This window comes from Urocitellus parryii, chromosome X, assembly GCF_045843805.1.
Source record: "Urocitellus parryii isolate mUroPar1 chromosome X, mUroPar1.hap1, whole genome shotgun sequence".
Classification (NCBI taxonomy): domain Eukaryota; kingdom Metazoa; phylum Chordata; class Mammalia; order Rodentia; family Sciuridae; genus Urocitellus; species Urocitellus parryii.
The window spans coordinates 27,467,082-27,482,460 of NC_135547.1; the positions used below are offsets into that span (position 1 = coordinate 27,467,082).

Genomic DNA, 15,379 nt, shown 5'->3' on the forward strand with positions numbered 1-15,379 from the left:
CCAAAAGAAGATCTAGAAATTGTTATAGGCACAAATATAGATTTCTCTATTGTTTGGTAATTGTATCTGATTTCAATTTTGGATAACAGGAACGGTGTATAGAAAGATTAACAGCTGTGATATATTAATCCATTGACACCTGAAATATTTGACTTGGCTGTTAACTTTTTTGTTATTGTTTGTGGAGACTTGCTATGAACTCACTATCCTCTGCTTCAGCCTTCCCTGAGTAGCTGGGAGTAGAGGTGTGGGCCACTAGGCCCAACTTGACTTGGCTTTTAAATTTTGGCTAGTAGATTTTTTTAATGCTCACAAATTTACAGTGTGAAAAGGTATTGTAAAGAAATCTGTTAAGTAGTTAAATATAATCACACATCATTTACTGTGTAATACAGTCATATGAAAAGGAAGTATGACAATTTTTCACCATCTTGATCCTTATAGTCTGAAAAAGGATGAGTGATTTTAAATTAGTATGTGCTTCAAAAACAAGAGTTAGATCTTTCTCAGTGCATCATATCAGGAAGCATGTGAAGTCAATTTGTTTCTGTACTGGTGTTAACTTTGAAGATCTTTGCAGCCAGGTTTCTCTATTATGCACTTATTGTTTTTCCCTTTGTTGTTAATATATTTCTTGTGAGATAATACTTTGAGACTATAAATAGCCGGTTTCTCATTATACTATCACCTTACTAATGCTGTTCTTTTTAATTGAAAATCTTTTTTTAACCTTTTATTATTCATTTTTATGTGGTGTTGAGGATTGAGCCCAGTGCCTCACACATGGCTAGGCAAGTCCTCTACCACTGAGCTACTCAACCTCATACCCTTAGTTGAAAATCTTAATGTTCATATCTCTTGTTCTGAAATTCTTTGACTATAAGCGTCATAAACTTAAAAGCAGGAAGCCTAAATCCAACTTGTGGAAATCCTATACATAAATATAAACATGTACACTATTGATATGAAGATATACAAATTGTTAGAGCTGTCATACTTGCCTTCCCCCCTTTACCTTTGCTGTGCTCCTCTTTTTCTCCATACTGTCCCATTTGTGCCTGTTTCCTTACCTCATTCCATTCTATTCTGTTCTTGGTAGAAAGGAGGAGAAAAATATATCTATTTTGACCACCAGGGCTAGTGTAAGAAGAAATCCTTCTTTTGTCATTACCAGGGTTGTGGTAGGAAAAGTGAATCTTTCCAATGATCTGAGTGACAATGTTGGTTCATTTTGCACAAAAATGTATTTCACTATGACCAACACATAAAATTGCTTCTAAAGGGTGAATGTTGCCTTACTTTCAAATTATTCATTCGTAGTTAAACTTCTTTAACAAGTCTCATTTATAGCTTGGGGTTGCTTATGAATAAGTTTTAAAAGTGGCTTTTACCAGTTATTACTTAACAATAGTAATTTGCAATCATCCATTTCTCTGATTAGGTACATATATCTTTCTTAATTTTGAAGTATATAATATAGGACTTTCTAGTATAGTGTTTCGCTCACATTCATCAGAATCTGAGGTGGGACCTGAAAATTTTTATTTCTAGCAAGTACCTTGGTGATGTTTATGATGGAGTCCAAAGATCAAATTGTTCTGCTATGTTAACCAGTTTTGGTCTCTTTCAGATTTAAAGGTGGTGGTGGTGATTTTATAGACTTATTACAAGGGACACATTTTGCAACCATTAACATTTTCTTTCTTTGTAGACCACAGCTTTGACATGCCCATCTGACATATTCAAATGTTTTTCATAGCACTTTTTAAAGTATATTTTTAAGGGCAGTTTTAGGTGCAAAATTGAAGGTACAGAGGTTTCTCATGTACCCTGTTTTCTCACATATTTATAGCCTCCTTGTTATCAGTGTCCCTCACTGTTACAAGTGATGAAACTACACCGACACATCATTATCACTCAAAGTCAAGTCCGTAGTTCAGTTGTACATTCTGGGGATTTAAACAAATGTATAATGACATTTATCCACTGTTATAGTATCTTAAAGAGTATTTTCACTGCCTTAAAGACTTTTTGTACTTTGCCTATCCATCCCTCCCTTTTGACTTCTAAGCCCTGTAAGACATTGCCCTTTTTGCTATCTTTGCAGTTTTGCCATTTCCAGAATGTCATATACTGGCAGCCTTTTGTCTGTGGGTTTGCATCTGATAATTCAACCAAGATATAAAATATTTGAAAAGTAAAAGTAAGGTCCCTTCACCTTCTGAATGTAGCCCTCATTGCTGTAAGGTTTATTTATAAAAAATGTTTTTTTCCTCTCTTCTCCCCTCTCTCCCTCCCTAACAAGATTAGGGAGACAGTGTTATCTTTGATTCCCCTAGTTAACTTCCCTTGAACACACCCACTACAGGAAGGAGGATCCTGCTGAGGATCTGGGAAGTGAATATCTCCCAAAGTAACAAGTGAATACTAGCACACCATCAGTGGTCCCTGGGACCTCCTACTGGAATGTAACCCTTGAAAATATTTTTAAACCCCCCCTGTCCTTCCTGATCAGCAGAGTCACAGCCTTTGGGACCAGAGTCCCCTGTGTTTCTCCTTTGCTAGCAAAGCAATAAACCTTCTTTTTCCTTTTCCTCAAAACCTTGTTCTCATTATTAAATTGGCAGTGGGGACAGGGATTTAGCTTTTGGTTACAAATTTTGGCACCCCACCTGGGACTTCCTTAATAAGACTCCTATAGTGCAAGAGTTAAAATCAAGAATCAATAAATGGGATGGAGTCAAACTAAAAAGTTTCTTCTCAGCAAAAGAAATGATCAGTGAGGTGAATAGAGAGCCTGCAGTTTGGGACCAAATTTTTACCACATGCACATTAGATAGAGCACTAATCTCTAGAATATATAAAGAACTAAAAAATCTTAACACCAAAAAAATAAACAACCTAGTCAGTAAATGGACCAAGGACCTGAACAGACCTTCTCAGAAGAAGATATACAATCAATCAACAAATATATGAAATAATGTTCAACATCTCTAGCAATTAGAGAAATGCAAATCAAAACTACTCTAAGATATCATCTCACTCTAGTCAGAATGGCAGCTATTAAGGATACAAACAATAATATGTGTTGGCAAGGATGTGGGGGGAAAAAGGGCACACTCAAACATTGCTGGCAGGATTGCAAATTGGTGCAGCCTGTATGGAAAGCAGTATGGAGAATCCTTGGAAACCTGGAAATGGAACCACCATTTGACCTAGCCATTCCACTCCTCAGTCTATACCCAGAGGACTTAAAAACAGCATACTACATGGACACAGCCACATCAATGTTTATAGCAGCACAATTCACAATAGCTAAACTGTGGAACCAACCTAGATGCCTTTCAGTAGATAAATGGGCAAAGAAAATGTGATATACACACACACACACACGCACGCACACACACACACACACCACACACACACACACAATGGAATACTATTCAGCATTAAAAGAAAAGAAAATCATGGCATTTGCAGGTAAATGGATGGAGTTGGGGAAGACAATGCTAAGTGAAGTTAGCCGATCCCCCCCAAAAAACAAATGAAAAATGTTTTCTGATAGAAGGATACTGATTCATAATGGGGTTGGAGGCAGGGAGGATTAGCTGAACTCTAGAATAGAGCAAAGGAGAGGGAGGGGGCATGGGGGTAGGAAAGATGGTGGAATGAGGTGGACATCATTACCCTAAGTACATGTATGGAGATATGAAATGGTATGACTCTATTTTGTGTACAACCAGAGATATGAAAAAATATGCTCTATAAGTATATATGAATTGTAATTCATTCTGTCATATATAACAAAGTAGAATTAAAAAATTAGAAAATAAAAAAGTGTTTGTACTAAATATGTGCTTTCTTGTCTTGTTATTATTCCCTAAATAATAATAGTATAACAACTATTTACATAGTGTTCATGTTGTATTCAATATGTTAAGTATTTAGATGTTATTTAAATTATATGGGAGGATTATATGCAAATAGTATGCCTTTTCTTTTTTATATTTCTAAACCTTTTTTTAAGTTTTATTGATTTTAAATACATGACATCGGAATGCATTACAATTCTTATTATAGAGAGTACATTTTTTCATATCTTTGTATATAGAGTATGTTCCCGCCAACTCATGACTTTATACATGCACTTTGTGTTTTTTTTGCATTACAATTCTTTTTTTAAAATATTTTTTTAGTTGTAGATGAATACAGTATCTTTATTTTATTTATTTATTTTTTGTATGTGGTGCAGAGGATTGAACCCAGTGCCTCACACATGTGAGGCAAGTGCTCAACCACTGAGCCACAGCCCTGACCTGTATTACAATTCTTATTACACATATATACCACAAATTTTTCATATCTCTGTTTATATATAACGTATGTTGACGTGCTATTCAAGTCTTCATACATGTAATTTGGATAATGATGTCCATCACATTCCACTGCCCTTGCTAATCCCCTGCCCCCTCTCTTTCCCTCCCACCCTCTTCTTTATCTAGAATTCATCTATTCCTCCCCTGCCCACCTCCCTACCCCACTATGAGTCAGCTTCCTTATATCAGAGAAAACATTCATCATTTGTTTTTGGGGGGTTGGCTAACTTCACTTAGCATTATCTTCTCCAACACCATCCATTTACCTGCAGATGCCATGATTTTATTCTCTAAATGCTGAGTAAAATTCCATTGTGTATATATGCCACATTTTTTTTTATCCATTCATCTACTGAAGGGCATTTAGGTTGGTTCCCCAGTTTAGCTATTGTGAATTGTGCTGCTGTAAACATTGAGGTGGCTGTGTCCCTGTAGTATGTTTGGATGTACCACAGCATATTTATCCATTCACCCACTGTGTTAGTCAGCTTTACATTGCTGTGATCAAAATACCCAGCAAGACCAACTTAAAGGAGAAGTTTATTTTGGGCTCAGAGTTTCAGGGTTTAGTCAGTGTTTGGCTGACTCCATCATTTTGGGCCCAAGGTTAGGGAGAACACCATAATTATGCATAATGAAATGCATTGTTGTTGTTATTATTTTGAGCAGTAATCTGTTAGATCACCTAAGAAAAAATAAAGGGTATTTTGGGGGGGGGGGCTTCAAGGTGGGTACTGGGGATTGAACCCAGGCTGAGCGGTCCTTTTTACTTTTCATTTTGAGACAGGGTCTTGCCAAGTTGCTGATGCTTGCCTTAAGCTTGCTATCTTCCTGTCTCAGTCTCTCAAATTGCTGAGATTATAGGTATACACCCCCATGCCTGGAAGGTTTTTATTTTATCTTTACTTATTCCTTTGTCTTTGTTCTTTTTTTTTCTTTTCTTTGTGTGGATCCGAGTACTGATTTATATAATTTTTCTCCTCTGTAAAGAACTTCTTTAGCATTTCTTTCAAGGCAGGTCTAAGGGCAACAAATCCCCTGAGATTTTATTTCTCTGAGAAAGTCTTTGTCTCCTTCACTTATTTTTTTAAGAGAGAGAGAGAGAGAGAGAGAGAGAGAGAGAGAGAGAGAGAGAGATTGATTTAATATTTATTTTTTAGTGGACACAACATCTTTATTTTTATGTGGTGCTGAGATCGAACCTGGTGCCCTGCGCATGCCAGGCGAGCACGCTACTGCTTGAGCCACATCCCCAGCCCCTGTGTCCTTCACTTTTGAGGGGTAATTAAACAGGTCTAGAATTCTAAGTTGGTGTGTTTTTGTTCCTCAATACTATTAAATATTTTACTTCATTTACTTTTTGCTTACATGTTGTCTGAGGAGGAATCTGATAGAATGCTTACTTTTGTTTTTTAAGGGTAACATATTCTCTCTGGCTTCTTTCAGGAATTTTCTTTATCTTTGATTTTTCAAACCTTTTTATTTTGAGACAAGGTCTTATTTAGTTGCTTAGGGCCTTGCTAAATTGCTGAGATTGGCCTCAGACTTGTGATCCTTCTGCTTCAGCCTCCTGAGTTGCTGAGATTTCAGGTGTGAGCCACCAACCCCAGCTTTCAGAGGCATTCTTTACTGTGTGACAGTGCTCCTTTCCTCAGATGGAGGTCTTACTACATTGCTCAGGCTGTTCTTCAATGCCTGGACTCAAGTGATTTCTTCCACCTGAGTGCTGGGACTATACGTGTTCACCACCATGCCTGGTTGTTAGTGTTTTTTAAAAATATATTTTTAGTTGTTGATAGACCTTTATTTATTTGTACATGGTGCTGAGAATGAGCCCAGTGCCTCACATATGCCAGGCAAGTGCACTACTGTTGAGCCCCAGCCCCAGCCCCAGCCCTTTGTTAGTGTTTTTGATCTGTAGCATTTCTTTCTTATGGTTCTTTCTTAGGATTTCCATCTCTCTGCTTACATTGCCTATCTGAGCTTGCATGCTTTTTTACTTCATCTCTTAGTATATCAATTAAAGCTTTTTTAACATCCCTGCCATATCTGAGTCTGGTTCTAATGCTTCAGATTTTCTTCAATTTGTCTTTTCCAGCTGTGTTTGATTTCATATTTCAATATGACTTGTAATTTTTCTTGGTAGCATGACTTGATGTACTAGATACAAAGAACTGTAGTAGATGCACTTTTAGTATTACGGGTGCATATTACAGTCCTCTGTTTTAGGTCTCAGTCTTTTTTTTCTAAGTTGTAGATGGACACAATATCTTTATTTATTTTTATGTGGTGCTGAGTATCAAATCCAGGGCCTCAGGCATGTGAGGCAAGCGTTCCACCACTGCCTCACAACCCAGGTCTCAGTCTTTTAATGACCCCCGTGCCTGTGTACTTGACTTATGCTTCTCAGGTTCCTCCTTCTCTCCCTCCTGCCTCCTGTTGTGAGACCCTGCTAAGGAATACAATATGATCTGAGGTGTGTCTTTCTTCCTCCCTCCCCCTCCCCCTCCCCCCTCCCCTCCCCCCTCCCCTCCCCCCTCCCCTCCCCCTTCCCCCTCCCCCCCCCTTTCTTCCTTCCCTCCCAGAACCTCATGCATGTTGGGCAAGTTGTCTACCAAATTTTGAGACAGGGTCTTACTAGGTTGCTCAGGTTGGCTTCAAATTTTGGGTCCTCTTTTTTAAAGAGAGAGTGAGAGAGGAGAGAGAGAATTTTTAATATTTATTTATTTATTTTTTTAGTTCTCGGCGGACACAACATCTTTGTTTGTATGTGGTGCTGAGGATCCAACCCGGGCCGCACGCATTCCAGGCGAGCGCGCTACCGCTTGAGCCACATCCCCAGCCCCAAATTTTGGGTCCTCTTGTTTCAGTCTCCCAAGCAAAAGTACATTTTATACAAGAAAGAAAAATAGACATTTTATTGTGGACCAAATGCATGTTGTAAACAATTTATTCAATCCCTGTCCCTTTGCCCAAATACGTTGAATTTTTTTTCTCTGAGATTAATTTTGAGATTTATTTTCAGAAAACGAAGTGTGAAAAGGTGAGGTAACATGTGAAAACATTTATGTTAATGCTCACCTAGTGGAGGTTTGGCCATTTTTATGTGTAGGACATTGGAGAAAGCTGTCAAATTCTACCTGCATTTCTTCAGTTTATATGTCAGTTCCTTATTATTCCAATGTCTGCCATTCCAATTTTCAATTGATGGTACCTGTGAGCCTGGTCCTGGGAGCCTGCACTGTCCATGCAGTGCAGGATTGAATTATCAGAGAGCTAACATCTCTCTCCTCTTCCCCAACTTTCAACCTGTGAAAGATGAGAGTTGGTCTATTAACTGCCTTGCTCTCTGTTGGAATAATCCTGTGATGGATTTCTTTTTTTTTCCATTTTTTAAATTTATTTATTTTTATTGGTTGTTCACAACATTACAAAGCTCTTGACATATCATATTTCATACATTAGATTGAAGTGGGTTATGAACTCCCAATTTTTTACCCCAAATGCAGATTGCAGAATCACGTCGGTTACACATCCACAATTTTACATAATGCCCTATTAGTAACTGTTGTATTCTGCAACCTTTCCTAACCTCTACTATCCCCCCTCCCCTTCCCTCACATCTTCTCTCTCTACCCCATCTACTGTAATTCATTTCTCTCCTTGTTTATTTTCCCACTCCCCTCACAACCTCTTATATGTAATTTTGTATAGCAATGAGGGTCTCCCTTCATTTCCATACAATTTCCCTTTTCTCTCCCTTTCCCTCCCATCTCATGACTCTGTTTAATGTTAATCTTTTCTTCCTGCTCTTCCTCCCTGCTCTGTTCATAGTTGCTCTCATTATATCAAAGAAGACATTTGGTATTTGTTTTTTAGGGATTGGCTAGCTTCACTAAGCATAATCTGCTCTAGTGCCATCCATTTCCCTGCAAATTCCATGATTTTGTCATTTTTTAATGCTGCGTAATACTCCATGGTGTATAAATGCCACATTTTTTTTTTATCCATTCATCTATTGAAGGGCATCTGGGTTGGTTCCACAGTCTAGCTATTGTGAATTGTGCTGCTATGAACATCGATGTGGCAGTATCCCTGTAGTATGCTCTTTTTTAAGGTCTTCAGGGAATAGTATGAGAAGGGCAATAGCTGGGTCAAATGGTGGTTCCATTCCCAGCTTTCCCAGGAATCTCCATACTGCTTTCCAAATTGGCCGCACCAATTTGCAGTCCCACCAGCAATGTGCAAGTGTACCTTTTTCTCCACATCCTCACCAGCACTTGTTGTTGTTTGACTTCATAGTGGTTGCCAATCTTACTGGAGTGAGATGGTGTCTTAGGGTGGTTTTGATTTGCATTTCTCTGACTGCTAGAGATGGTGAGCATTTTTCATGTACTTGTTGATTGATTGTATGTCCTCCTCTGAGAAGTGTCTGTTCAGGTCCTTGGCCCATTTGTTGATTGGGTGATTTGTTATCTTATTGTCTAATTTTTTGAGTTCTTTGTAAACTCTGGATATTAGGGCTCTATCTGAAGTGTGAGGAGTAAAAATTTGTTCCCATGATGTAGGCTCCCTATTTACCTCTCTTATTGTTTCTCTTGCTGAGAAAAAACTTTTTAGTTTAAGTAAGACCCATTTGTTGATTCTTGGGCTCTCAAAGTCTTCACATGGGATTGAACTGCATTTACCCACACAGATAGTTTCCTACTGGTGGTACTTTAAAGGCTGTTTTATAAGTAAATAGTGCTTGCACTAGAATAAGGTTTGTTTTTGGGGAATTGAAACTAAAATACAGTGGCATGTTACTTTAAACAAATTCAATGTAGAAACCTTAATTTTCCTTCAAATTAGATTTACAGAGCAATTTTTAAATAAAGAGAATCATTTAAATATAGCACATTCATAAAGGACACTGAAAATGCTCTACTTTTGGGTGGTCAGTTTTGTGAAATTAAATAGAGCTGTATGGCAGGGATTTCTGGGTATATTTTAATATTTAAATCACTCTTACAAAGTTGTTTACTACAATTTGAATTCTACCAATGTGATAGGTAGGGAAACCATGTAATTTATTGTGTAAACCACAACTCTTTCTATTGAAACGTTATGCTCTTATACTGGAATAAAATGTAAGAGCCAGCACATATGGCCATCCTCTGTGTACGTAACCATGTTATCATTGTTTAGAATCATAATATAGATTTGTATTGACCAAAAATGAAATGTGGTAGAAGATAATACTTCAATTAGTACCTTTAGATGATGTACTATCAACATTATTGTGTATTTCTAAGCATTAATAAAGTCTTAAGAGTTAAAAGCAAAATTGTGAACCAAAAACTGAAAGGTGATTGATAATCTCTTATACAAGCTTGTTAAGCTCATGTTCCTGTAACTTTTATTTGTGGATTATATTTGCCATTTTCTAAATTATTTTATAGGTCTTATTTGGATTCTTCCTAGCAAAGGTTTTCCTCACAGTGTAGTTGTAATACATAAATATGAAGTTTTTAACATAGTACATGACACCTAGTGGATACTCAATAAATGGTAGTTAATAAGAATGAGAAGAACAAGCATGGTGAAAATGGTGCCATAATTTAGCTTCAGGTCCAATCTAGTCATAGGCCTGAAGTATTTTTTATTTTCTCTTCTGAGATTAAGTATAATCGCAAGTAGTATTTGAGATGTTCATGGATTAGAAGTACTAAAAAATAGATTGTTAGTAATAAAAATGTAATTTATGTAGTTATATCTATAACTTTTCCCTTTATTCCTTAACTCTCCCAAAGCCTCCCTCTTGATGGATGATCTATGTGATTTTTTTTTTTTTTGTGCCCAGTACTGCTGTGCAGCCCATCCAGCTGTTCTGTCTTTATAGGGTGATATTGGAACTTGTTTGGGGCCATTGAGCTGATAGCCTCTCTAGACATATTTGTGAGTGTTCTGTCTTATTCAGACATAAAAATTAAATCACTACTTATAGTTTTGATCTTATAGTGACGTTAGCTTTTCAAATATAGGGGTTTTGTCCTGTTCAACTTTAAATTTTCATGTCTGGCACTTAGTAAACGGATAAATAAATATCTCTTTTTACTCCCTCTCTTTTGCCTGCCTCCCATTATTTAGCCTGGCATTCAGTAAAAATTGTAGTATTGTATTATGTGAAAGGAGAATCTTACATTACTCTGAATTAAAAAGCAAAGTAAGCTCAGAGAAAAAGAAAGCATCAAGGGAGTGGAATTCATTTATCTTCTTACCAAACAAAAGAAAATTGCTTTTAATTGCTTTTACCTCTTGAATTACTTTTGTTCATTCTTGCTCTTATTAACTTTCATAGGAAGATGTCTTACTGATCTTCTAGATGACTTTATTTCCCTGTTTCTTTTTCAAAATTTCCTGCTTATGAAATCCAGAGAATTGACACATAGATGTTATAGACTCATGAATTACCTAATAAGAGAATTAGGCTAGCTTACTAATGAAGAAAATGTTTTATTTCTATGGTAAAAACTATATGTAGCTGTTTAAGGTTTGTTTGAATCATAGTGTGTATTCCAGGAAAGGGTTAGCTTAACTTTAACATAATAGACTGTAAACTTAATTTTTCCAATTATGGCATACCCTCATTTGTGTTTCCAAGTGTATATGTAGTATGCCACCACAATTACAATCTCCATACTTGAAACAAAACAACACAAAACATCTATCTAAATTTGTTTTTACCAGGCCATTTCTCTGTAACCCAGTTCCTTATTTGGGAACAGGATATATGCTCACTTAATTGTTTCTGTGAGGGGTAACCTTTTTGACCTGCCAATTTAAAATTAAGTGTTTGTATTCATTTTCCCATAAAGGAGACATGGTAGGTCCCAAACTAGTGTTAAGTGAAAATGTAGTATTTAGACTTCACTGTAGTTAGCATTCACTGAACTGCTTAAGTAAAAAACATATACATACACAAAATATGCTTATTTACCAAGAAAATAAGAACTTTGTTAGGTACATACTAGCTTTTATCTTTCTTGCACTTGCTATTGAACTAAATCCTTTCCAGAAATCTAGATTGTCCTTAGGTTCTTCAGTTGTCCTTTTGGCCTCTACACGCATTCCTCCAACCCTTTACCCCTAAAAAACACACATAAGTACCATTTACTGCTTCATTTTGAATGAGTAGTCAACATTGTCAGTCATATCACTTTAGGGGACTATCTGCAAATTATGATATAACAGGAACTTAAGTTGTTTTTTATTCAGTGAGTCCAAGTTGGCTAATGGTTTTGTCTTTATCAGCAATGTTTTTAATATGGGGCTGATTTTTCAGTGAGTACTTTGGTAGCCATGAATTAAAACATAGCTTTAAATTTCTTCGTGTTTAATTTTCTTTTTGTGTTTTTGTTGCATTATTGTTTAATTTTTTTTAAACTAATTCTGTAGAGGAAATATGGGTAGAAAATGCAAATGCATTATAACTAAATGATTGTACTGGCTGTAATTTTATAATATTTGGTTTTATACTATATACTTTCATCAATTTTAGATGCTTTGGTTTATAATAAGGAGGTTGAGAAAAGAATTGGCTTATAAAACTTAAGATTCATGTGCCAAGAATGATTTGGAGGTTAGAAATATAGATAAAATTTAAGAATGTTAATTTTTAATAGGCTATATTTAGAATTTTCAAGTGTGTAAAAGGTAAAAACAATTTGCTATATGTGTAAGTTTTTTCAAATTAGAAACTACATTGTGACTGTATAATTTCAACCTTTGTATTTTATTAATTTTTTTTTTAATTTTAGTTTCAGTCTGATGGAAGCAAACAAGAAGATAAAGAGAAAACGGTAAGAGATTGGAACAATCCAATAATGTGTCTAATGTTTGTTTAGGTATAGCATATTACAAATTTTACTGTGAATAAGCTTTAATCATCTGTGTAAATAATTATTTTATGCTTTACATACTGAGTACAGTTTTTGGCAACTGTACAAAGTTACCTTTTTAAGAATAATATCCCTTTCCTTTGAAGATTAACATTCCTTTGAGAAAGGAAGAGAGATAAAAGTCCCTCATTCCCTTGCTCTCCCTTTCCTTCTCTCACCCCATTTGCTATCTTGGATGGAGAAAAACAAGTAAGGACAGTGATAGGGTGGGGAATTAGATATTGTGTTATGAAATCAAGAAATGGTAATTTCTTCAAAAAATTATTTTGAAGCTGGATTGGTATGGACCTCTTATTGATATAGTTTTTTTTCCTCCTTTCTTCTTAGGAAGTTATCCTTAGCTGTTTGCTTAGCATTACTGACCAGGTACTACTTCCATCTCTTTCTTTGATGGACTGCAATGCTTGTATGTCTGAGGAACTATGGGGGATGTTTAAAACATTTCCCTATCAGCATAGGTAAATACACATTATTTTTGTATTTTTAACTACTAGTAATTCTAGTGTATTAACCTCCAAGTATTTAATTTTTCCTAATTCTTCATCTCATCATTTTTTAAGATATCATCTGTATGGCCAGTGGAAGAATGAAACTTATAACAGTCACCCACTTTTAGTAAAAGTTAAAGCTCAAACAATAGACAGAGCCAAATATATCATGAAGTAAGTTTTAATTTATTTTTCTTCATATTAATCTAAACTATATCTGGATTTAATTTACTTTGTTTAAGGTAGCTTATGTCAGCACCTCAGTTTTGAGAAAGCACATAAATATTTGCTAAAGGAATAGCTGATTATATACTGTAGATGGAATATGAATTTTTGTGATTTTTTAGCTCATTTTAACTACCAAGTTATTGTTTTCATAGTTGTCTATGTATAAAATCTAATAAAAATTCTCTAAATGCATCATTATAGGATGAGTTCTTTAAAAAAATGACAGCCTGCTGTGGCTTTTCTTTAATTTGCATAATACAGTTGATGGTTTATGCAAGGTAGTCAAATTTCTTCCACTGATAGTTATTCTAATAAAGATGTTTTATCTGTTAGGAAGGTCTAATTCAATTATGCAGAACTATCTCCATAGGGAGCCAACTTTCAAGAAATTTCTTTTATTTGTGTGCTTTTATTTTATATCATTAAAAACGTAAGAGTAATGTTAATTTTACTTCCTGGTAGACTACTTGAAGTTTAATTATAAAGCTTATATACTTCTGATTAGTATCACTTTAGATACTAAATACACTTGCTGTATTTGTATGTGTTTTCAGCAAGGCTGTATTATCAGTTGTTGTTCCATTTATAAATTCATGCGGTGGTATGGCCATTCTAATTAAAAGTTGTACACTCTTTAGTTTAACTAGATTTAATAGTATGCAGTGATGATGTCCTTGCTCAATGATAGTGTCTTTAGTCACAGTCTGCTGGGAGCTGTGCAGAGTCACAGTCTGGTTTAATAGGTGCTCTTTTATATTATGTATGAAATGCTATGGGAGGATAGACAAAATAGTGAATTATTTTGCCTGGGCAAGTTCTTATTCGAGTTATTAGGCCTGGTTTTCCTGAAAGAGTTCTGATCTTTAAAGTTCTCCAGGTACAGTTTCTCAGTTAAGAAAAGTTAATATTTATGGAGCTATTACTATGTGTGCTAGGCACTGAACTAAGTGCTTTATTAGATTCTTTAATAATATTAAATATTATTAAATTCCTTGAATTCATTTCATTTATTCTCTCTACCACTATAACCTTGGTTCTTTGATCTGGAGTATTACAGTGCCTTATATTATTCTTTTACTTCAAAATCCTTTGCCTATTGACCATTGCCTGCAGGTTGTATGTCAAGCTTTATGACATGGTGAGGTAAGAGATTCTACCTCGAGCTGTACTGAGCCTAAATGTATTTCCTAAATGTATCATGGTCTCCTTAGCTTTACTTCCTTTGCACATATTTTTGTTTCCTATATTTGTACAGGTTTTTCCCTTATCTCCCTTTCCCTTCTACATTGGTGATTCATTCTTGGAGAGTAGCTCCAGTGTCACTTCTCTGAAACTTTCCCTAGCACATACTACCCAAATTCATCGATTGTCTTTTATTTGTGCCATCACTATTCCTTAGGCAAATAATGCTAGCATATCACTTAAGTACATTGCTATGATTGTTTTCTTTTTTTTTTTAAATTATCTCTTTAAAGTTGATATGTTCATATATATCTTAAATCTAAAGAGGTATATAGAGTTTACATGTAAGTGAGATCGTATAGTGAGTGTCTTTCTGTGCCTGGCTTGTTTCACTTAGTATAATGTCCTCCAGTTTCATCCATGTTGCCTTGAATACAATTTCTTTCTTTTTAAAAGCCGTATAGTAAAAAGTCTACCAGAAGCTGTGGGGGTGAGGGAAGGCATGGAGAAAGGGGAGATGTTGATCAAAGAATATAAAATTTCAGTTAGATTGGAGGAATAAGTTTTAGTGATTTCTTAAACTGCATGGTGACCACAGCTGATGATAATGTTTATTTCAAAATTGCAAAAAGATTAGATTTTTTAGTATTAGCACCATACACACACATGCATGTGCACACACTCATCTAAAGATAACTTGGTGGGGTGATGGAATGTTAGTTAGCTTGATGGAATCTTTCTATTGTGCATAAATAGATCAAAACATCCTGTTTTGCCCCATAGATATATAACAATTTTAAAAAGTAAAAAAGTTATGCCATAAAAGGTCTCTTATCCTATTCTCCTTTCATTCAGTTACTCCCCAAGGGGTAGGGGGAGTAATCAGTGTTTAGTTCCTTCCTTCTTTCCTTCATTCTTTTCATTTTTTTATCTATCTGTCTATTTATTTAACAGTTCAGATTTAGTTTCTTATTTATTTTTCCAGATAATTTTATGTATGCACAAGGCAATACAAATATATTATCCTCACTTTAAAAAAATATTTTTACTTGTAGATGGATACCACATCTTTTTAAAAATCTATTTTTAAGTTGTAGGTGAACACAATACCTTTATTTTATTTTTATGTGGTGCTGAGGATCTAACATAGTGCCTCACGCATGCT

At 35.4% G+C, this 15,379-nt stretch overlaps 1 protein-coding gene across 8 annotated transcripts in view; it reads left to right on the forward strand.

Annotated features, from left to right (window-relative positions):
- Positions 1–15,379, forward strand: part of Thoc2 (THO complex subunit 2) — a 127,147-nt gene that overhangs the window by 63,983 nt on the left and 47,785 nt on the right. For all 8 annotated transcript variants that reach the window (XM_077793550.1, XM_077793552.1, XM_026413616.2 and 5 more), the window contains 3 exons: positions 12,176–12,217; positions 12,644–12,774; positions 12,877–12,978. In XM_077793550.1, the coding sequence (XP_077649676.1) occupies positions 12,176–12,217; positions 12,644–12,774; positions 12,877–12,978 (275 nt within the window). The remainder of the gene's footprint in view (positions 1–12,175; positions 12,218–12,643; positions 12,775–12,876; positions 12,979–15,379) is intronic.